We start from the raw sequence: 24,822 nt of genomic DNA on the forward strand, positions 1-24,822 counted from the left end.
ATTGTTGTTGGTTTGGGTTTTAGAGATGACCATACTTCTGTGTAAAGTGGCAACATGCCCTGGAATTTTTGATCACGGCTTTTGGCCAAGATTTCAGCTGAAGCCTTTGCTGAGTATCAGGGTGCTGCTGTCTCTGTGAGTAGTGTGACAGTAGCTGCAGCATACAGTATTTTTGGTATCTTTGCACAAACAGATTTTATTCCATATAAATCAATTGTATTTCAAGATGCAGATAGGCAGCTGCCATTTTTCTCTTGATACTACTCCCAGAGTGTGCTTTGGGTTATATCTTGCCTCTATGGGTGAAAGGCGGTCCAGAACTTGGTGGGAGCCAGGACCTGGGGATCCCAAGTGTGCTTTGGGCGTGAGTTCTTCCCAAATTAAGCTAATTAAAGTTGGGGTACTGTGTCACTTTTCTGGCTGTCCCTTCATCCTTTAGTGCCTGTTGTCTTCCTCCCACATCTATGCTTCAGGATAGTTCAGTGTGCTGATCTGACTGAAAGCGTTCTCTCCTCTAGTGAGGAGCAAGAGATCAGGATGAGATGCTCACATATGGATGAGTGTGCAGTAGGGGGAAAAAGGGTCTAGCCTGAGTTGTTCATTTTGATCAGGTGAGAGGCACTTTTAACGCTAGTGTAAAGCATTGCAAGCAGGGAATGTTGCCAGTTTATAAGTCAAGGCACTGTGTCTCCCTGAAATGCCAGAGCTCGAATCTGTATAAGTGATAACCCTTCATCTGGTCCTAGTATATATTTATTGGTATAAAAAAATTTTGGTCCTATGATGACCAAACTGAACTTCAGTGATTCCAGATTCTACTAAGGTGTGATGTTATAGGAAGGAAAAAATTACAAAAAAAAAAAAAGTATTCTTTTGTAATAATAATGTAGAAGTTTTGACCTTTTACTGTTAAGATACTGTTTTGAGTAACTGAGTATCATAGTTTAAGCCAAAACTAGACACTGAGCAATATGTATTTTATGTTAAATATGCAATCAGATAAGGAAAAAAAGTTAAAATTTTCATTTTTACATAGTATAACTGGAGAGAGATGTATTTAATTATAATGTATATTTAGAAAATATTAAAATGTAGGAAAAGATGGGGAGCTAGTCTCTATATTTTCGTATTAACTGGAAGAAATATTTTGATTGTACTTTTGTAGATTTTTTTTTAATTTAGAATCTTTGTTTCTTATGAATTCTTATGTGCATACATCCAAAGCACTGTGAAACATATGCCACCAATATGGAGTTTCCTTTTCCATAAATATTATTTTAAGGTATTCTCCAGTTGCTGTTTTCATAGGATCGTCTCGGCTCCTAGTAAGGCAAATTGACAAATTCTCATGGACTTTAAAGGGTTATATTATGCTCAGCTTGAATAACAGGTTTCATTTTGTGTTTTAATTCTTTACCACTGATTTATATCCTAGAAATGAAGGCAAAGCCAGTTGTATGTTTCGTTTTAAATTATGCATATAGCATTAGATATCTATTTTTCTTCTATCGTTTTTTGGTACTTTTATATGGAAACATACAAGGGTAAGAAAAATTGTAATAGAATTTAAATTAATCAGTGGCATAGCACTAAAAGTCTGTTATCAATCTATGTCACAAAGATACACTGAAAGTTTGCCTGTTAAAGTGCTAAGCTTCTTGATTGGAAAGTGGGTAAAAAAAAAAAAAAGAAAACCCTTTTCTTATTTTCCTACTATATAGTCTTCTTGAAGTTCTTCCAAATTAGATTTTAAATGCCAATTAGGAGGTTGAATATACTAAAATAAAAGCAAATACAACCAAAATGGCCTCACCTTATGGCTAGTTAGGCTTTTTCTCTCAAAAGTGGAACCTTTGCTCTGAGCATGGCTTTGAGAAAGATATTCAGTTTAATGAACACATTAATTAGAACCATAACTATTTATAAGATAATTAGAAACGAAGCACGGTAAACTGGGCTTTTCCTGCAATTAATGGAGGATTAATTACTGGAGGTAATGAAGTGGATTTTTAAATGCATTAAGGTGAAGTACAGAGATGTGCAAGGCTTTGTGATAGTTGCATAATTATTCCAGGCTGTTTGAGCATAGCTCATATGAGATCGCTAATAAGCATCATTGCATCATTATGTATGCACTTAAAAAGACTTACCACCAAAATGACTGCCTAATTATTTCTAATTGGCAGGAGTCTGTGTAGTCATTGAGCTGTTTGTAGCCATTTTAAGGTTCATTTAACTATCCTTGGGGCCATGTGATGGATGGAAAAAAGCTTCAACTACACGCTGGCCTTGGCTGGCGCCGTTAATCAATTTTGGTGGGCTTCAGTTTGAAATGCATTTGCTCATGCAGAGGTCAAAACCTGAACTAGTCCAAGCAAAGTTTTGCTTTTTGAAGCCACTTGACTGTATTCATTAGCAATTAGTAAAATAATTGTGTCTGTCACTATATTTGGATTTCCGTATGACTTGGTATTCTTTCATCACTGTCCCTTCTTATAGCATATTAGCTTCACTGGAAACCAAATATTCTTCCAACAGACCCTTTTAGCAACTTCAGTGTAGTAGCATATGTTCCGATATACTACCTTTCTTCATTCATTTGTTAGCTTAAAACAGCACAGTACATTTCAACACAATCATCTAATTTGCTCCCGATTGATTGCTGAGTGAAAGTTTCTACCCAAGGACAACATTTTAGGGCTTTTAAGGGTATCTCTGAGGAATTAGTCATTAAGCATTAAGAGAGGAAGCAAGTAGCAGTCAAATCGAATTCTGACGTTTACCGGAGTTTTGCAGTTAGGAGCATCTATTTCCAAGATGTTGACAGCTATGTATATTCAAGGACATCTTCAGGCAGAAGCAAGCTGTGTAATAATCTCACTTGTTTGAAAACTCATTCAATAATTACATTAGAAATGTTGTGACTACCATTTGAAAATGACCTTTTTGAGATGCTGTAATTAGTGTGTAGTTATTTTATCTTACAATGTCAGATTTAATGTGACATCCCATTAGGTAAGCGTCTGTGAAAGTTTTCAGTGAGTGTGTTGTCCTGTTGAACATAATCATAACCATCTGTGGGATGTTGTCAGTGTACGTAAGCCATTCATATAGCTTAAGAAAACACTGGTGAGCAAATTGTAGGCTAATAAAATAAAGGTCAGCTTTGTCATTTTTGCCACAGAATATGTGGTTCTAGTAATTTAATGTTAAAGCATAAATTTTAAAAATAATTGTTCAGATTATGGTTAAAGTGTTGGATTCACTGAAAATATTGATCTTTAAAAAGAAAAAAATGTCATTGATTCATGGAACATTAGTTCAAATAACAGGTAAGAGGTTAAAGAAAGTGAGTTATGGTAGCATGAACTAAAATATAAACTAATCCTTAGGGAAAGCTGCACAAATTTTTAATTTTGTAAATTGTTTTAATTTGGAGACTTGTAATTGGAATCTTTAAGAAGAGGTCACTTCTGTAAACCTATATTCAAGACAGAAAAACTATGTAAAATACAAATAGCCTTTCTTCCTGATACTCATTAGGAATTTTATTTTATGAAGTCCTGTCAGATACATAAAGGTAATGGAAATGTTGCTCCATAGATTATCAAAACTACTCCTAGGAAATACATTTTGGGGCAGAACAACAGTTTTAATCTGCCTTTGAACCTTCTGATTGGTTGTATTGGAAATTCTGGTGTTAATCAAAACTATAGCTACTGATGGGTGTATTTTTCTTTGATGTAATAAAGCAGTGGGAATCACATCTGTGTAGCTATCGTGTTATAAAACTGTTCACAGTGTGCACATCAGTGCTGTTGTAGGGCTCAGCCTCTCACTGAGAGACAACAACCTGTTCTGATGGGGTCCTTAACTGTATCTGATTTATAGGATAACGACAAAATATCTGCACGGTTTCACACCTTATGCCTTTGATTGGCCTATCTACTAGACCAATGAACAAGTGGTTGCTAAAATCAGTGTATCAACAGCTTTCTAGCTGCAGACTGCAGAAGTGCCTTAGATTGCAACTTTAACCTTAATTCCAAGTCAGTTATCACCCACTTATTCAGAGGGGTGATAATTAGGGGTTAGTTAGGATGCATTGTTACTCACCCTTAGCATTAGAGAAGTATTAGAAGTCTGAATGTTGCCAATTGAGCAACAGGATAAAGTAAGATCTCAAGTATTCTGATGAAAGCTTTCCTGAAGCCTGTGATGAAGGATCTGAATTATGGAGCATTTCCATGCTTCAGCTAAATTAAAAAGACTGAATTAACTGAATAATACAATAAAGTCTTGACCTTATTTCAGAACATACCATACAGTAAAGCTGGTATGATCACAAGATTGGTGTGTTTTGTGAAACTGAAGCACAGTAACCAAAGTTATCAAGTTTCTAGTATGTTGCAACTGTGAAGTGCAATAGATTGTTAGAGGTTATATCATCTCATCTGAGGTAATATCTTGTTTGCCTGTGGTTAGTCAATGTACCCTTATGTTACTTGTAACAGGATAGTGCCAGGCAGGGCTCGAGCTCTTTGTGCATTGCCTGCAGTAGGGGTTGTGTATTCAAAATAAAATTTCAGCCCAAAGACTTGGTAGCTTGATTAGTAAAAGGAAACAAGAGGAGTGAGGGAACAACGAAGTTGGAGGGATGTGAAAAATATACTATAGTAAACTAATTGTCTGCTAGCACCATGAACCACAGGTAGGTAGAGGGGCTGTTGCAGGTGTGGGGCATTGGTGACTACTGAAGAGGCATTGAAGGTGGTGGGCAAATCTTCCTTAGTTAATCATTAGCTTAATATATATTGCACCTTTCGGCTCTGAAATCTAATTATGTTCCAATCCTCCTCCAACTTCCATATAATGGTGGTAATCATCTAGAAGTTGTGATATAGCTGTTGGGAAGAGAATGGTTGAAAGATTTAAGGGATGCCATACGTAGTGTTTCATTTTTGGAGTTTGGTGATATTCTTAGTGATGGAAAAAATACAGCTTACACGTTAATTCTTGCCTTCAGTTTTTGAAACTGAGATGAATGTAGTATGTAATAGCTGCTGTTGCAGGCTTCTTGCAGATTCAGGAAGGACACGCAATGCTGGTCTGTGATTGTTCTGTGTTTTTGTGGTGATTTTGTAAGGTTTGGTTATTTTATGTTTTAAATAAAAAGCAAAACTTAGAAGAAAATTCCATGGGAAAACTGAGAATATTTTTAAGCAAAGGCATAGATATACAGAAATCGTATTGTAATTGTAATTTTTCTTTCTTACCCTTTGAAAGTGGATCTAATATAAATTTGTGATTGGTATAATTAATTGATCAGAACAGTCATAATACATTTTGGAATATAATAATTAAGCAGTTTTATTGCTTTATTTTTTAAACTATACAGATTTTATTTTTTCACTTTTTGGTTTATTTTGTTTTCCAATATGGTATGTAACAATGGCGCAGGGTTTTTTGTGTGTGGGTTTGGGGTTGTTTTTCTTTTTGTTTTTTTTTTTTTTTAACAATACTAGGGTTTCTTAAATTTTGGAGACTTGATCCTATAGTCAAATTATGGTTACTTTCATTAAATATATTTGCTTTGGTTTGGGATTTTAATTTCAGAAAACAATGTAGTATTCTAAAAGTCTTTCTGTATGCTTCATAAACCTGTTCTGGTAAAAAGTATAGGTGGAATATCTCAAAATGTCTGGTTATAACTGAATTTAAAAAAATAGTTTCAGTTTTTCTTAATTGTGAGCACAGAGCAATAGTTTGTTACTAGTCAAGTAAAAGTAGACACATGGCTTTTCAGCCAAATACTGTTTCCAAAGTATTCGTTTGAGACCTCTCTTCATTGTGTTAATTGAGTCTGACTCAATAGTTCCAGTCTTTTAAATTAGGTGTATGTTTCTAAAGGACAAGCATATGCTTTAATCTTGTCTTTAAGCAGTTATTGTTTTGCCCTTTAAATGGTACTGCAAATTGCTGCAGTACTGAAGAAAGGGAAATACTGATACAGTTTTTTTGCTGCTGGTTCAGTTTTGGATCCATATGGTACTTCTTAGTGGTTTGAGTGCCTCGTGTTGATGACGATGGTGCCATGATGCTCTCGGTTGGTGTTTTTTGTTTGATGTGTTTTGTTTTGTTTATTTGTTTTTTATTTCAGTTTAAGAGAACAGTTAATGTCCCATGCTGTAAGCTGATTTCAAGCATCTGTTCAGGTTATTTCATTCAGCTATCCAATATCTCTTTCTGGATGTAACTATATGTAAATATTGTAGTATATTTAAGCTTGAACCATGATTGGGGCTGCAGTCTTAGATGTTTTACAATTACAAAAAATAAACCAGTGATCTTATCAAAGAGAGACAGAAGAGAAGTGCTTACCTGTAACCAGTTTGAACTTCTCAGAGGCACCAGGAAAGTGAAAAATTCAACCCTGAAATCACTCATTTATGTTCCTTAACTTTTTAAAATAATATTGGAGGTGTTGTCAAATTTACAACAAATACTCACCTGGATAGTGATTCCATCTGGAAAATTAATTTGACCCTTTTTCATTTCTGTGTGATGGTACATCCAGATCTTCCTGTCATAGCAGATGCAGAGTCACTAATGCCTGCATGATGTAGAAAAGAATAATTCGGTGTATTTACTGAGAGTCCTGAAAGTAATCTGGACCCTTTTTTGAAACAGATTCCAGATGTATCAAAACAGAATAACTGCATATGTATATATAAATTAATTACAAAATCTGATAAATTTACTTGCCAATAGAATGTTACCTTATTTGTTCATGTAGAAGTCAAGTTTTCCAATTATTTTTATTAAAAGTAATGTAAAAAAGACATAGAATGTCTTTCTTGCAGGATTATACAATCCAAGGGAAGAGAAGTTTCGCAAAGCCTGTTTCTTCTTCTATTTTATTTTATTTTATTTTTAAATCCTGGTTGCTTTTTCTTCGACCTTAACAGTGCAGCTCTGGAATTTGGTAGGAGAGGAAGGAATTCTTCTTGCTGGTGTCTTTATAGTGTGGCACACTAAACTTTTGCCTTTGCCTCTCCCTGCAGTTGAGTAGCTCTTGTGTGAGTGGAAGACAAGCTGGATAGTCTTAACTCATTTGAGCTTTTTTTGTTATGTTAACAATACTGAAATAATAATTATTTCACTTTTTAACTTTGGGCTTATACGGACGTTTACGTATAGTATACATGCAGCTGGGTACTGCGTACATTTATGTAGGTGTATGTGGTTTTGTGCTTTAACTCTAGAATTTCAAAACTGCTAGAACCGCTTTGAAGGAGAAGTGAATGATGGGAAATTGGCGAGGTGTATTTTTTCTTAATTTATTTAATAGCCAAGACAGCATACTAACTTCTGTTTCTTTGCTTTTTTATCACCTAAAGGCTATTTCAGTTCTGGCTTTTTCTGCTCAGTCACAAGATGGCTACATGGATGTGGGGTTAGAAAATAAGTCTTGTTTTGAGGCAGCCTTTAAGAAAGATGCAAGAGGATTTAATAAAATGTAAAAACAGAAGCGTTCTTACATTGGTGATCCTAATTTGAGGTAAAATCTTAGCAAAGAGAGGCAATTCAGATCCTTCATACAGATTAATAAAAGAACTGAATGATGAAACATGTTTCTTTTACTGCCCTGATAAGGGTGAAGCCAAAGATCCCCAGCTCCTTTGGACCAGTTGTATCTAGGGCAATTAGTGACCTCTGTGTAAACTAAAGGAATAAAGTGGGGAGAAAATCTCCTCCTGCCCCCACTAACGAGTGGAGCAGTTTGCAATTCCAGTAGATCATGGGAGCTGTTCACACAGCTGTTCTCCCTTCCCAAATCCCAGCCAGCACACTTCATTACACTTACTTTGGCCACAGCTGCTCCTGCAATCCTGCCGCTGTACAAAAAAAGCCTGTTGAAAAGTAGTATGTATATGTATATGTAGTTTTCTGTGCCAAATGCAAAAAATAATATGTAACTAATAAAAGTGCAGTTAGTTTATGTACTCATGTATCTGTAATATGCATCTGGCCTTCCAAGAAGATCACACTTCTGCATTCAAGGAATTGCTCCTCAAGTGAGCCATTTGGTGAAGGAAGCAAGTTATAGTTAGTGTAAGTAGCTTCATCAGGCATTTTGTAAATGCACATCAACAAAAAAAAAACAAATGGCTTCTCTCCAAGCTTGAATAACAGCTGTTTAATCTATGAATCTATTTCTGGTCTGTTTTCTGGTTTTTGTTTTCTGAGTTTAGGCTTTTGTTGAAGTGCTCCTGCAGCTGGTAGGGTCGTAGGCAGCTTCTCTTCTATCTTGTATTCCTTAGGCAAGTAGTTCTGCTCAATTTCCATGAGAAGCAGGTCTCTGAGCACAGGACTGCTGACACAAAAGTTCAGTTTAAGTAAATTTGATATATTTCTGGAGTCAGTTCTTTTTCACACAGATGTGGATCTCCTGTAGGTTTTCCAACACCTTTGTGGTGATGTGGGCATGCTGAACTGGAGATAACACTGTCATTGGCCCTGGAGCTTGTCCTTCAGCTGCTGTAGGTAGTCTGTAGGCTAGTAAAGGTGGTGTGGCAAAGGCAGCACTGAACTTTGAAAGTGAGGAGGGGTAGACCAGAAGGTAGTAGTCGGGAGACCTAGAGTTATAACAGACTGTTTGGGAATAAACAAACTTAAAGTAGTGTCTTGTCCATCTGTTCTTCTGTCCAGCTGCATTTATGCACTGTTCATGCCAAGTTTTCAGTAACTACTTTTTTTTTTCTTTTTTTTTTTTATTACAGCTTGCTGGAATTTTTGCTATTATTTCCTCAAATGTTTGATTGTGTAATTAATGTAATTTAATGGTGGAGGATTGTTTGTTGTTGAACTAAGCTGATGCCTGCATCTGGCAAATCCATTTTCTCAGTTCTGCAAGCAGGGTTCTTGATTGTTTATTATTTGTATTTCATCTTGAGTCTTCACTGGCACTATTACTATCTTTAATATCCTCTATTTGGTCACTTACCAACTGTCTAAACTACTGGCTTGATACAATGTCTTTTTCTTCTTAGGCGCAGTGTAATTTCAAACTTAAAGGCTGACTCTGCTGCTGCCTAGTTTCATTTTCACTCACCATGCGCTTAACAATAAATAAACAGAACATGCTATCATACATATTATCTATATTTAACTTCCTCAAATGCATGCATAATAGTGACCTTAAATGTTTTATAGAGGTAGCCATATTCACATTAAAGATATATATAGAATTAATAATTTATGCACTCTAAACAACAGCAATTGATGCTTGAAATTATTTTACCTTCCCCAAGAACTTGTCCCGTGCTCTTTTCTCCTGGTGGTGAAGTTGAGTTAAACGATTTCTCTTAATATGCTTTGAAAGAGAACATGTCATTTTGCTGCAATTAGTTGTGTGCTTGCTCTGTGTCTTTATTACCAATATGAATATCCAGGTTTGATGCAGTGCAGTTGTGTTTCATTGTTCTTTCCCAGACTTATGATTTATTGCTAAATTATTAAAGAGGCATGAATAATTTGGGTTTTGTTTGCAGCTCTTGAGCTAGTAATAATCTAATAAGGATCATATCAGCCAAGAGATACTTAGAAGAATGCCAGGGAGAACTTGACATCTCAGAAACTTTGCTTTGAATAGTGGTTGCTGTTTGCCAATGGAATAGCTTAGTTTACCTTCACTGAAAGAGCACTCGCTTTCCACTGAGCTGTCTTGGGTTTGTGCTCTAATTCCTCGTTCCATTTCAAAAAGTCAATCTCGGTGACTCTTTTCCTCTTTTCAAATTGTAGTGTTTTGAAAAGATTAGATTGTACCTGTAAGATATAGCTCAATGCTTTAGTGCAATATAATTGGGGAAATACTAAACGACACTGACCTCATTTCCTTTAGAACAATGAAAATTAATAGTTTCACGTTTTATTAGGCTGATATTCCAGATGTAGTGTACATTTAATTAAGTGTAGTTTCCTTTTGGTTATGGTATGTGTATCTGCTTTTTGTCGCAAATTCTTTCTAGTTTTACAGTTTTCCACATGTTTTCTTTCACCATTTATGATTTTTTCAAAGCAGAGCTATAAGGATTTAAATCACTTTAGCATGCAGCAAAACAGTTCCCATTCAAACAATAAACGCCATTTTAAAAAGCCTTTAGATCTTCTGTCACTTCATAAATATAAATGTAAAAAACATTATGCAGTTGTAGTGCCCACCTGCTAATTAAATGCAGATTTCCTCAAACTTGTTTTAAAATCCGCTTATTTGTTTCAACTCTGTCTCTGTTCAGAATACATATGGCCCTTGTGAAACTAATTATGCTTATGGAGCAGCTGTTAAATTTAGTGCAACTAATTTTATCCAATATTTTACATTTTAATTGATTACCTGTGAAGAAATTAGCAAATTAACACTTATTGTGCAGTAACTGAATGGGCTTTTATGGATACTTTCAATTTTTACAAGTGGACTAAGTGTTGATGGAATAAAGACATTTCTTAGGATTTTAGATAGGAAAGTTATTGGTGAGCCTTGATTATCTGGTGTGAGAATTTAGGGATACTGAGTGATGCCAAGCATCTGTGTGTTCTGTAACTTAGACATGAAAAGCAGATTGGAAAGTAATAGCTTTTCACAGAATTTTCGTAACATATGGGCTTACTGGATCTAAGAACTCTTTGAAGATCTTTGAACTTGACTAAATGACTTAACCTTTGGCATGGTGGGTGGGTGTTTTGTGTGTATTGATTTGGGGGAAGGGGGTGTGCATGCTGGCAGTCTACTCTTCAGCTTGGTATTCCCCCCCCTCCAGTAGTTCTATAACTTGGACACTTTAGGACTTGCTTTAATATGAGTAATTAGGATTGGTTTTATTTTTCAACAGTGATAAAATAGAAAAATCTTTATTCTATTGCTTGATCTGTGGACATTTGTTCTTTTTTACTGATGAATTCTTGGCACAGGTGACTTCTTGTAGCTCCATTTCATGAACTTACATCTATTTCCCATTCTGTATGTATCACAGGATATTTTAATAGTAATTCATAGTAATGTACAGGTGAATTCATCCATGCTGCAAGTGAAAACAGAGGAGCAAATTTAGTATACTTTAATCCTCAATTTATTAAATCATCTTCCACTGTCAAGAGCCTATTTTGATTTTAATATAGGCTCTATGAAGTTTACATAAAGTGTTCTTGAAACTAGTATTTTAGGATTTTGGGCTTACAGGCAAAGAAAAAAGACAATTATATTATTAATATGGTACTGTACTGTAAATTTAAGTTCTGTGACAATAAGTGAAGCTTTTCCAAGTGCTTAAGCCAGGCTCTGTGAAGGTGCTGGTAATGGCCCAGAGGTCTGAGCTTGGCCTTTGGTTGTCTTCTGCTACAGAGACGCTGTACCCTATGAACCCAGCCTGAGTTGCACTGAATACTGAGTGCATTTTAGGCAATGTGAAGCATCATTTTTCTTGTTGGTGATGATCTTAATTTTTTTATTTACCTCTAGCCTTAATGTACTAGGGAAAGGTGGTAACTGCTTTCCCTGACATTGTTAAAGCATGATTTCTGATGTTTCATTGTTCAAATTCTGCAGTTGCCACAGAAAAGTGGATGTTAGGGATTGAGTGTTACCTCTTTAAAAGGAAGACAAGGGGAAGAAACAGCATAGAAATTACAGAAAGCTATTTGGATTGCAAAGTCAGAGTCTTCAAGCTTAGAACATTCCAGAATTGCTTTAAATAGCATCTTAATTTTATCCTGATGTCTGCAGAATAGTATCTGTTCACACAGTCACTTACTGTTAGGTGGTGGTTTTCAACAAGATCAAGCTATGTGGGGAATTGTGGCTTCTTCTTTGAATAGTCCTCTTATCACCTGGTTCATTGAAGCTTGTGCTTGGTGTTGCAGAATGAGTCTTGAATTGCATTAACAGGTGGGTTTAATTAGCCTGGTATGTAATAGAGGTTGGAGTTTCCCTCGGAACTGGAGGAAATTAGGCAGGGTTTGGATACTGAGGCCTTAGAACAGTTGTAAGAGGGAGAATGTAAGTGGCAGTTTGTTTAGGGAGTGCTTACCAATAAATAAAGTCTCTTAAAGAATAGTAGGCTGTATACAAACACAGCAGAGCCTTTTGCGTTCTTTTTGAGAGACTGTTCTTTTCCTTCTTTTTATTTTTTATATGTTTTTGTATAATTTCCTTGCTTTTCTAAACATGTATTTCTGGCCTCTCAGTATATTCTATTGCATAGGTTTTACTTCCTTTTTGCTATGAATCTAATCTCTTACACTTCATTTAACTTTTCAAAACTTTACTGAATCAATAGTTTCATTTTTTGATCTCATGTGTAAATTGCTTGTCTTCTCTTTCCTCTTCAAGATTACATCTTACACCTTTTAAAATCTAAAGAGAGTTTCTTTTCTCTGGTTATTATTTGGGTTAGTCCCTTCCTACCTCTCTATTGGCAAAACCCATTACCTTTTTATTTTCTAAAGTGTTATTGCAGTTCCTGCTTGTCTCTGTGAGACTTGCCCTACAGAGTCCCTGTATGTTTCAGTGCTTGGACTTTTTCATGACCTAAAGAGATATATGGTTTCATGTGTTCTAGAAGTGATGCAGTATTTGCTTAGTGTATAATTGTGGCTTTTGCTTCAATCGTAGCTAATCATCATTGCCTGTACAACTTCATGGGAATGGAGAGCTTTAAGGGTGCACACACTAGGAGAGATCCAGAAGATTGTAGTCTGACCTGCTTAAGATCATTAGTTCCTACATGGTTTATTTATCGCTTCCTGTTAATTCCAGTTCAGTTTTAGTATTGGAGGCAAAACTTATCATGTAAGGTGAAATTGTTCTAGAGAATTATACTGCAAAGTTTGGGGGTTTTCGTCATCTTGTGTCTGTTACCTGAAGGTATTTAGTCTCTGTGCTTCCTTTGTTCCATCAAAATGTGGGAGAACTACGTAATGTGTCCTAACTCATTCAAAGCTGTTACTTACCTATTTAGCAAATACATATTTTAAAATTTTCATGCTGCTTCTTGTGTCAGAAGTCCTCAAGATTTTTTTCCTTTCAGGTTAGCAGAAGACTTACCCAGTTGAGATTCAGTTTTAATTTGTTAATAAAGCTGTGTGTTGTGGTTGCCTGGTAGGTTTTCCACTACTTGTCTGGTACTATGGCTTTTGATAGATCATGAATGAGATGTTAATACAAGATAAGCTTTTGCAAAAATATTCATTGCTGTACAGCATTGGAAACACAGTGGTTACCCCAGTTTAGAAACAGATTAGCAGAATCTAAGTTTCAGCAGCAGTCAGGAATTTAAGGGAGCATTAATGTTAGACTATTCCTTTTTTCCACCGACTCAGTTTCCCTTATTCACTTCATGACTGTGGTTAGTACATCCTTATTTCTGGAGTTGTGTTGCTTTATCTGTGAATACGGTTTATAATAAGTATAAATGCAATGAGCTTAGGAGGCAGTTAGTTTTATTTCGAACGGCTGTAGCTCTGCAGCATTAAGGGAAAATAATGAAAAATTAAGTCTCTGCAAAGAACTTTGTACAATAATGGAAAACCCAGGAAAACTCATCTTTGGATGAGGTGAAGCTATGTCTCTTTAGACCCCTCACTGGTCAGTGTGGCTGGTGTTTACCTGGTGCTATGTCAAGAGGCTGCAGTAGGATGTGCTCCTCTGTCCCGTAGTGCTCCTGTCTTGGCCACTCTGTCCTGCGCTGTGCAAATAAGCCCTATGTATAGCTTAGCTACTGCAGCAAATGGATAAAAGAGACTGCAAGTTGAGTCAGGTGCAGCAGAATACACTAGATCACTCTGAAACTCTTTCTGCGCTGATCCCTCTGTAGATCCCCTAAAACCCAGCACTGCCATGAATTTGAGTTAGGCTGGGGGCCTGCCCAGGGAGGCAGCTGGACTTCACACCCCAACTGACCCGGAGACCACTCTGTGTGTGCAGACTTGTTATCTGAGATAGTCTCTCCATGAAGCCAGTCCTGGATTGTCTGCATCTCTGCTCTGGGCTGATCTACAGCCCAGATCAACTGCTCTGGTAATTGAAGGATTGACTGAACTAATATGTCCTGCAGAGATGGCTTCTGTGGAGTAGAACTCAACATTTTTGTGAAGATCTTCACTGTAATACCACGTTGATAGTCATCTGCCTGTCTCACCTGAGTGACTGGGACAGGGGATACAGGCTGTATTGCCTATTTTCTGTAATTGTATAACCCAAAGGATAAACACTGATTAGGGATCACTTATGGCTAATGAATTTTATGGATACAAAAGCTTGCAAATGAAAGTAAGCTCCCTAGCAGTAAATATCTTAGATTCTTCAGTTATTTATGTTCGAATGACTACACCCTTAACTAAGGAAAAGCTTTGCATCATATTACTAGAGGGGTTTTTGTTATTGTTGTGGGGTTTTTTTGTTTTTTGTTTGTTTGTTTTTGGTGGGGTTTTTTGGGGAGGGTGGGCGTTTTTTGAGAAGGGTGGTTTTGGTTTTTGTTTTGTTTTGTTTTATTTTTTTTTGGGGGGAGGGTAGGTTTTGTTGGTTTTTTTTTGTTGTTTTTTACTGTTTCTGACTTTGTGTCTTACCTGCAGAGTTCTCAGAAATCATGCTTAGCTTTGAACAGTGAATGTCTATAGGGCAGTGGTCTGTAAATCTGTGCCTGTCTTATCATGATGCTTATAAAAAAAGTGTCTTTGTGCCAACCAAATATCCAGAATTTCTAATATCCTGAATATTCTTTAGCTCAAAACTTTCTATACCTGAGGACTAGAGAATGGATGGATGGTTTTAAATTTGTGATAACATAATAAAATCCATTTTGAGAGAGAATATGTTCTATAGCGCATAGTTTGGCACTTAAGTGGTAATTTTATCTATTGTATTAGTGCTGATAGTCTGACCAATAATAGGAAAGATCATGTGTCACTGATGCTGTCTGCTGAATGAAGTGTAAAACTGAGGTTCTGACCCCTAGCACTAGTTTGAAAAAGCTAAATGGCAAGAATAGGTGTGTTCACCCCTGCACACTGGACAAATTCCAGGCTCAATAACACCAGTCTTCATAAATGTAATTTATGGCTTCATCTGGATGTAGTATTTTCGTTTGCCTATTCTATTGTTGAGTTTTATTAAACAGTTGGTGCTTTTTAAATTGAGTGATCTCCTGTACGTGATTTTGCTTTTAAAGACCTTTGTAGTTTTGCACTCCTGAGGTGCTAAATACGTTTTTTATGCTATTTTCAAAAATGTTCTTCTTGCCCTCCCCTTTCTCAGTACTTTATGAAACTTTTCAGTGAGGTGCCATCAGAACTTTGGTGAAGATGTACATTGTAACAGAAACTAACGCAAACTTGAACTGCTGTTTTCCTAAATACTTCTGAGCTATAGCTACTCATGTACCATAGAAAAGATGTATTGATCCATGATAAATTATGAATTAAAATTTAGAAAACCATCTCAAGGAAATTAAGGAATAATTAAAAGGGTTTTTTTAAATGCATGTAGAAACAGTAATATTGTAATACTTGACCTTTTTTCATTCAAGTATATCAGTAACAACATACCTTTATTACAGAGAAAAGGATAACTTGATGGAGAACTGAGTATCCTATAGCTGTGTAGGAAGTTGTAAACAAGAACCCCAAATACACGCACAGATCCTTGTACCTGTATGGAGATTCTTGAATTACTTGGCCTATTTGTAGGTTTTCTGCAAAGTGTGTTTCAAATCTGAATTTGATATTAACGTGTGCAAGTGTCAGCTCTGCTAGCTAAATATAGGGGTTTGGATATGTCATTTTTGTTTTTTCTGTTTTTTTTTTTTTGGTTGAAACAGCGTGATTAGTAGTAATGTATTTAATGTGTAAATGCAAGCACTTAGTAGCACTAAGCACTGTAAATGCTTTGATTATTTTCCAAACTAAATTCATCAGAACTTAAGAATTTAAAGGTTAATGTTAGAGAAAAAATTTCCTTCCTTTCCTTCTCCAATAGCTCCAAAGATTATTTTGGTAATAACCAAATTACTTTGTTAATGGGTGAATACTACATAGTGTGGTCTAATTTGCTTTGCATTCTTCCTTCAGAGTAGAAGCAATGCTTTCTATTTCTCTTTTATTTTGATAAATTGGCAAGTTTTTGTTAAAAGTATTAAATTACTAAATGATTTGAAAATGTGTTTAAAAAGTTGGAATGTATTACAAATCTAACATACAGTGACAGTGGAAAATATGACTGCTAAATTTTAATACTGTGGATTTTGTGTAGATCACGATCAAGACCTCGTCAACGTTCTTATAGTCGAAGTAGTGAAAGATCCAGTCATAGGAGAACTCATAGCGGGTCTCGTGAAAGAGAGCGGCGTAAAGGCAAAGAGAAAGAAAAAATAAAAGAGAAGGGCAAAGGAAAAGAAAAAGAGATATGTGGCGTGAAGCATGGGTAAGTGAAACGACAAATAATGTAACTATAATAAAAACAGGGAATCAGTTTGCTTTATAGAACATGATATATAAACTAGTCGAAATTACTTAAAATCTTTAAATAGTATAATTCTTAGTACTTTACAATTATGGAACGTAAGAACATTTTAAACTAAATGATGGTATAATTTACAATTCCTTTTTTCCCTTCATTTCAGGTGTGCTAAATAGCTTTCATCAGTTGACTAATATAAATATTTTTCCAATACATAATAACCAAAATTAAGGAAAAAAAAAAATGTGGAGTATTGGAAAGTAGGAAGACTATTTCCTATGGAAAGGTGAATTTTGCTGTTCACACTCCCATTGTCAGAAGTTTCTGTCGGGCTTACTTTGTGGCTCAAAGTGCAGTTTAGTAGAAGCATTTGCTATGGATGAATGATGGGCTGCCTTTCAAAACCTGTGTCAACCTAGTTTCTGCTTGAAATTACTTGGGTTGTTGATCTTGTTTTTACAGATTTTAGAAAAGGCAATTTATGTAATTACCTTTGTTATATGCATCTTGACCTTCTGCAGCCTTTACTCCGTTTCTTTTCCCTGTTTGTGATTGGTTTGAAAAAGGAAGACACTGGAGTGTCACTTCATAAACTGCCCTCTGATGGATTCCCACTGAAACTCGTAAGTGGGAATTTCTAGAGTAGCATCCTCCACCCATGCTCATGGAGGTATCTAGCAATTGTTATTGTCTAACCCTTGTTTTATGGCTTGACAATATTAGTTATTCAGTCTCTCAGATACTGTAATATCTACCTGTCATGGATATATAGATATCTATCTCTCCATGATTATAGTATTGATTATGTAAATAGTCAAGATTAGCTATTTGCATGGTGTTTCTTTTTTTCTTATTTGCAGTACATTACTTAGACTGCTGAATGGCGTCTTCAACTCATTGTTGTAGAATCATAGAATGGTTTGGGTTGGGACCTTAAAGGTTGTTTAGTTCCAACCCCCCTGCTACAGGAAGGGACACCTTCCACTAGACCAGGTTGCTCCAAGCCCTCCCTGTTCAACCTGGCATTGAATACTGCCAGGAGTGAGGCAGCCACAACTTCCCTGTGCCTGTGCCTCACCACTCTCACAGTGAATAGTTTTTCCTAATATTTAATCTAAATTTACCTTCTTTCATTTTAAAGCCATTTCCCTTTTTTTCAAGCCATATCCCCTTTTGGGGGGATACTTTCCTCATTTTACTAAACCACATGGAGGCATTTGTCTCCTCTTGTTGTGGATGTATTCAGCAGTGAGTAGTATTCAGTGTGAGCAGAACACCTGAGAAGGCTGCAGTACAGCTGATCAGGACAAGCAAGATGCATTTAACCCGTTTACCTGAAGTTCAAATAGTGGTGGACTTGGCAGTGTTAGGTTTATGGTTGGACTTGATCTTAAAAGTCTTTTCCAACTTAATGATTCCATGGTTCTGTGTTTTGTTTAGAAGACTTGAGGAGAAGCCTGGATGTTCCAGCCAAAATTGCTCTTTCATATTGAAGTAGAAAAGCAGGGAAAGGATCTCGAGCACCCAATATGGGGTATGTGAGAGGTTTTCTGGAATTTTTGTAGAAGCACATCTTAAATCACACTGGAGTATGTAGCAGTGCTCTATTAGCATATTGCCTGACCTACTGTTCTTTTAGAACAAGGATCAATATGAGATAGCTGTAGAAAGAGCAGAGAAGTGCCCAGAGTTTTTTATTTTTTGGAAGCAAGCAATTTATCTTTATATTCTGATAACTTACAAAACTACTTATGCTAAGTTTGAAAACAAAATGCCTTGTTTGGGTCATTTCCAAGGTAATTAGGACAAAGAGTACAAATGGATAATAGAAACATTTTATGACATCAGTGCATTTTCCCCTGAGCCCAGGTACTGATGGCTAGGCTTTATACAGGGATTTCTTCAATCATTATTAGACTACAAAATGAAATGTACCTAGGATGGTGCTGATATAATCTGTGCTTCATAAACTTTTTTTGAGGGGGGGATTGTGTTTTTTCAGTTTAATCAAATAGCGATCAAAGTTATATCTGTGCAGAGAATATGGATCTGAGCAGCTTTTCCACTTTACAGTTTGTCATTCGGAAGACTGAGACTGTATCAGCATTGTTAAGAGGCTTTGCAAAACAAGAAGCTTGAACGCACAGGGAAGACAAATCTTTGATGCAGTTGCTGTTTGCAATTACTGTGCAGTTTGTCTATGGAATATTCTGTTATAGACCCCAGTGAGAGTGAATTAGGAACCTGCAGTTTTCCTTAAATGCATGTAGAAGCAAAAAGAGTTAGTGTAATTTCTCTTTGCCTTGTGTGTGCTTCAGGAAAATGAGGCTGAGTAGGGTATCTTACTGTTGTGTTTTCGTATGAGGCTTCCTCAGGCCTCCCATGCTCTCAGCTTGCTTTCTGTCATTTATTTATGTATTTATTTTCTTTTGAGGTGAGAAGTATGGGAAAGAAAAGATCTCCTTGGCCAAGGAAGCTCACCTGTCCTTAGGTTATAGATATAGGAAGTGAAATGGTACAACACAAACTGTTTGAACCTTTTGGCTGTGTAAATATGTTGGCTTCTGGCATGGTTTTCTTTGTTTTCTGCAGCAGCAGGGAGATTCAGTGTTTGTTCTGTCCTGACGCTCATTTCTGAGGAAAGCACCAAGTCAGAACTTTTTGTTCTCTAGTAACTGTAGGGCCTTTTATAGTTGTCGGTGGTCAGCAGAAGGTACTAAGTTGGTTTCCTGATAGTTTTTGAGGGTATATGTTATAATTTAGGATTTTTGTCTTGTAGTGGTGTCAGATGTCCTTTTGGGGGTATGGTTAGAATTAATAACTCTTATTATAGCTTGCCTCTGCAGCTGAGCGTCCTAGCAGATTCTGCAGCTGATGCTGGTTTACTGCCTTGGCTGGAACTTCACTGCTCATGCAATTGACTTAATGCTGGTGTAGACCAGGAAGCACTATTCGCTCTGTCAGCTGTCTTAATCAGAGAGACAGTAAATGGATAGGTGATGCATTCTCAAAATATGTTGTGGCTTGTTTTTTGGGGCTTTTTTTTTTTTTGTTTGGTTTTGTTTTGGTTGGTTTTGCCTTTTTTTTTGGGGGGGGGGGAGTGGAGTTTGTTTGTTTGTTTGTTTGTTTAAAGTTGGATTAAATTTGGACAGGAAAAAACTAAGTATTTTCTTTTTCTTCCTGGCATATTCTGCTCTAACACAGTGATGGTTCTGATTTTATAACTTGTCACTTTTTTTATTCTCTGGTGAGGAATATACTCTAAATGGACACAAAAAATGATTGTCAGGTGTGCATTTGGATGTGAAATGTGAAATGTGAAATACTGAGAGGAACATGTTGTAGATGACTCCCCTGGTGAATGAATTTCTAGATCTAGTGCTTAGATCAGCACTGAAAGTAACATTGTTCTGCAGAGCCTTTCTAGAAACCCCAGCAGCAGGGATCCTTAGAGTTAAAAATAGTTCTCTGACCTCTGCATTTTGAGTAGATCCTTGCAGGTACACATCAAAAAACAGATCTGTTTTTCAGTTTAAATTCATGTATGTTTGTGATGTATCTATTGAAAGTACCTACTTTAAAGCTGTAACGAAGATCATTTTAAAGTCAGATTGTGAGAAGATGGACTGCAAGTTGTCAGGTGCTGGTTGACTTTATAGTTTAACTTTGCATGACAGAAGCTATTTTGGTTTGTCAGCACTGCAGATCATCTGATACAAGTAGTCGTATATTTGGGACTTGACTGTTCCTCTGAAGTGGAGAATCAAAATGCAATTTTTGCAGTAATTAAGGAGCAAATTATATTTATTTGTGGATTATATAAGCTCTTTTCTGTGGTTGGTTTATGTATTTTCTTTATGTGGTTGCCTTCTAGGTGTGAGGGTCTCTTGGTTTTGTTTTTGGTTTGTTTTTTTAATCAGGGAAAACTTCAGGTTCTCTCAAAGATCTTGTCTTCACAGTAAATGTCTCGATACTTGAAGAGTAAAAACCTCTGCCACAGTAATCCAGTTGTCATCCCTTCGTGTTCTCTGTTTCAATGAAGATTCTTTAAGGCACTGAACTTGAAGGTTAGAGGTATCAGCTGTTTGTGGAGACAGGCTGTATTACAGTCCTAGAAAACCAGCTGAGCAATTCTGTTCTTGGAATCTGAGATGTTTTAAGGGATGTACTATTTGTTCAGCCATTATGGAGGGAGATTGTGGTAACAGCTGCTTTGAATTTGGGTTGGTAATCTCATTTACAGCATCTGACAATACTTGGTGAAAAAACTTGGCATTAAGAGCAGTCTGTCAAGCTTTGAAATAGTATTGTACTTGCTTAAAAGGTAAAGTATTGCGAACTCTGAAAACGTCCCAACAGCACATCCTAAATGCTCTTAAACAAACAAACAAAAAGATCTGTCTTTCAGATTATCAGGATTATTTCATTTCCAGTGAAAACTCTTTGCAAAATAAGGCTTATGAGAAGCAGATAAGAAGAAATGTTTTTAATTAGTTTGCATTCAACTACTCAGTGCTACCTATGTTCCTTCCACTTTGCAAGTAATCTGAGCTATCCAGTTTGCTGCTTTGGTCTCCTAATCTCATAGCAGTTGTTTGAATTGCATTTCCCCCCTTTTTTTGTTGTTTTGTATTTCTGTTGCAGAGCATAGGAGAACGAACTTTATTGCCTGGAAGGATATGAAAAAAAAAATCAATAAATGGCATAGCTTTTTCTGAATAAGTGTTGCCAGCGTTTCCAAAGTGAAAGCACTTGGCCTTGCAGCCTTTTCTATTTATTCAGTCTTCCAGGCCAAGTATCAAATCATATTTCTCTGTTTGTAACAACAATATTGTTCTCTAGTTATGACCCGTAACTGCAGTAGGGATGTTGTGTGCATTATTGCTTTGGACCATTACTGCGCACTAGAACTCTGTCAGTGCTTGTTCTTTGTAATTAAGCACGTGTGGTTGGCTTTCTTGTTCTCATGAAAGTTTAAGGGACAAGTGCTGTACAGAGGTGTTACCACACATTTGTAATTTTTACAGAACATACTATATCTACTAATACATTATGAAGTGTTATAAATAAAATGGAATTGATAAAATAAGGACCAATATACCTTTCGTGATGCTTTACCACTTCCTGTTAACTCTGCAGAACTTCACAATGAATAGTTGACATTTGGTGTCTGGTTCTTACCAAGATGTTTTAGTCTAGTGATTTGTCTTTTATTAAATTTTTGTTTCTTTGGGGAAAAAAAAACAGCCCCCAAACCAGGCAGTGTTCTTTGTTCCACCAGAGTGATTTATCTGGTCCTACATTTGGATGTCCCATTTCCTATTTTTCTTCTCTTGGTTTCATTTTTTTTTTCCCTTGCAAAAATGAATCTTAAATGAGCATGCATGCAGGGCTAAAACAAACAAAAAAAGTCAATCAAATGCTGACTTATTGGAAGTACTATGCTTAGAAGGTATAAGTTACAGGTGAGCGAAACAGCTTTCTCCTGTTACAGCAGCATGAGCATTACTTGAGCTCTACATCAAGACTGTGGTTGGATGAGGTTCAAGCTTTGTTTCCTTCTGATCCTTTCTGGTGAGGTCTCCAAGTGCCTTAGGCTCATCTGCTGTTGCCCTCAAAGATGAAACAATCTTAGTATACTTCTGCTGATGTGTAAATGTGGTGTGTATGTATGTTTTTCATTCTGGCATCCCCTTAGGTAGGACTAAAACAGGGTTCCAGCTAGTCCCAGAATGTAATTTTTATTTTATGCACCTATGGGATACTGCTTTATCAGTCTGTTAGGCTTCCAGCACCTGAAACACATTCTTTCTTTCATCTGGGACTTTTTTTTAAGAAGTGATTTCTCTTGTTCAATTGAAAGCAGCAATTATTTGCTTGTAATAAAATAGAGCAACCCTTCTGCCCCTCCCATGTTTCTTTGGCCGCAAAGCTTAATAGAGAAGTCCAGTTTGAAAGCTTTGGTCTTTATTGTATGGTAGCTGAATCACTACTAGTAGTACCTAGACTGCATTCACAGTCGTGGATGTTAGTGATCTTCTGAAAATTCATTGTGGATTAAGAGGTACATTTTTTCTAAATGTTCTAAGGTGGCATATTTCATGGAATCACAGAATGGTTTGGGTTGGAAGGGACCTTGAAGATTCCACCTCCCTGTCATAGGCAGGGATGCCTTCCAGTAGACCAGGTTACTTCAAGCCCTGTCAGGTCTGCCCTTGAAAACTGCCAGGGATGGGGCAGCCACAGCTGCTCTGGGCAACCTGTGCCAGTGTCTCAGCACCGTTACAGTGAAGAACTTCTGCCTAATATGCAATCAAAACTTCCCCTCTGTCAATTTAAAGCCGTTCCCCCTTGTCCTATCTCTTCATGCCCTTGAAAGAAGTTCCTTTCCAGCTTTCTTGTCAGCCCCTTTAGGCACGTGGAATCTGCTCTAAGGAACATGCTTGAACCTTCTCTTCTCCAGGCTGAACAATTCCAGCTCTCTCAGCCTGTCTCCATAGCACATGTGCTCCAGCCCTCTGAGCATCTTCATGGCATCCTCTGGACTCACTCCCAACAGGCCCATGTCCTTCCTATGTTGGGAGCTCTAGAATTAAACTGAATTCTTTTTGTATATATGTAATGAGATATTTTCTATAATATTTTAAGGGTATCAATATAATTAACTGGTCCTAACATGTATTCTAAAGTGGTATGAAATCTGGGAAAGATGTGTTTTTAGTATTTCTAAAAATAATGGTATATAGTTGTGTAAATGATGATCTGATGACTAGATCAGTGGTGTATGAAACTCATCATCAGGTGTCTAAAGACTTTGCTAAAATGGCCATGTCATCCACAGGGAGGAGTTAAGGCTGGATTTTTGGCTGTGGATGAGGTGGGCTGTGGTCTTTCTGTGACACTTCTGTCCCATTCTGCAAGGTGGACCTGATGCCTGCAAACTGTGCCTTGCAGACTGCTGTGAAAGCTCAGTTGCTAAGGGAGTTCCTTCCACTCCCAAATCTCACGTTTAAACTGGTAACTTTTGCATGCTAGTGATCTTCAGATGTCCAAGTCTTCAAAAGTGAAGTGTTTTATACTGCTGATTTACTTAAAGATGAATTACACCACTACAATGTTTTTCCCACTAAATTTTTGACTAATCAAAGCATTACATTAATTTTAATTGGCTTGTTTTAAAACAACTTACATACATGTTTTCATTTACCTGTATGTGTGTGTTGTTGAATTTTGATGTTTAAAATGTTAATTAGCTTAAAAACACACGAGTTCTGGCATTCAGAGACCTGCTTTTCATAAGGATCATTGTTTGTTGTTGAATTGCGGGGGAAAGCTTACCAGTAACCTGTTAGATTTAAAAAACTTTAATTAGATTTATGGGGTTCACCCTAGCTTGCTTAGTAGCATAATTTTGCATTACTTTTTAGTCTTTTTGACAATTTTTGATGGTATAAATTAAGAGTGGCTTCTCAGTTGTTATGAAAAAAGTGTGTCATTAATCAAAGCCAACCACCATTTTAATTTCTGATATTTAGTAAGGCATTGATACATTTGTGCATTGATGCTTTCACAGCTTCTTCAGTGCTTTGACAGATATCACAGAGCTGAAGAATTTGTTTTCCAAACCCAGACTTCATTTTTCCTTTTAGTTCCATATGGTAGGTCTTTACAAATTTGGTGAGGCCCCTCTGTCTGGGAGACCTTTCTCCATGGCATTTAGCCAAAGCTCTTGCAGTGTTTTCATCTCTGTACTCAGCCCTGGCAGTGCCTCAGCAGGTTCTGCGGCCAGCACTTGGGTGACAACTGTCTGTTGATGAGCTTTTCAGTGCTTGGCAGAGGACATTCAAAGTAAATTTGGAATATTGGACTTCTCAGAGTTTGACAGCAGTCAGACACTCCTGGAGCTTGTCTTACTATTTTTTTTTCCTCCTTAACTCTTTCCACACTATGCAGTAGGAAGTCATTTATGGTAATTTTCTCCTATTTGCATATAGGTTATAGAGTTCTGTGGTGCAAAGCGCACCCAGAACTCCTTTTAAGTGTCTGCTCAGATCAAAGCGGGACAGTGTGGTAGCTGTTGTCTGACACCAAGCTGTGTGGTGTTGTTTTCATTAAACATTTATCATACTTCCAATGTGACAGCAGGCAACTTTGTGCTTGGGTAACTTGTTTTCATGCAAAATTTATTGAAAAAGATGAGCTGTTGTAAAGAGATCTTGTTGCCTTTCACCGGTGGCGAAGGGTAAATGTTTGATTGGAAGATACCTCTAGCACGTCTTGGTTGTGCATTAGAGAACTGCAGAACACTTGGC

At 36.8% G+C, this 24,822-nt stretch overlaps 1 protein-coding gene across 2 annotated transcripts in view; it reads left to right on the forward strand.

The window, feature by feature from the left end:
- The window catches only part of RSRC1 (arginine and serine rich coiled-coil 1), a 168,945-nt gene that overhangs the window by 13,586 nt on the left and 130,537 nt on the right, over positions 1–24,822 (forward strand). The window contains exon 4 of one of the 2 annotated variants that reach the window (XM_061371629.1): positions 16,304–16,474. The exons of the other annotated variant lie outside the window; for it this stretch is intronic. Coding sequence (XP_061227613.1) covers positions 16,304–16,474 — 171 coding nt within the window. The remainder of the gene's footprint in view (positions 1–16,303; positions 16,475–24,822) is intronic. 2 annotated transcript variants of the gene reach the window in all.

The sequence above is a fragment of the Neopsephotus bourkii genome, unplaced genomic scaffold (genome assembly GCF_033783945.1).
Source record: "Neopsephotus bourkii isolate Nb327-2 ecotype Australia unplaced genomic scaffold, CSIRO-AGI_Nbou_v1 NB_1574, whole genome shotgun sequence".
NCBI lineage: Eukaryota > Metazoa > Chordata > Aves > Psittaciformes > Psittacidae > Neopsephotus > Neopsephotus bourkii.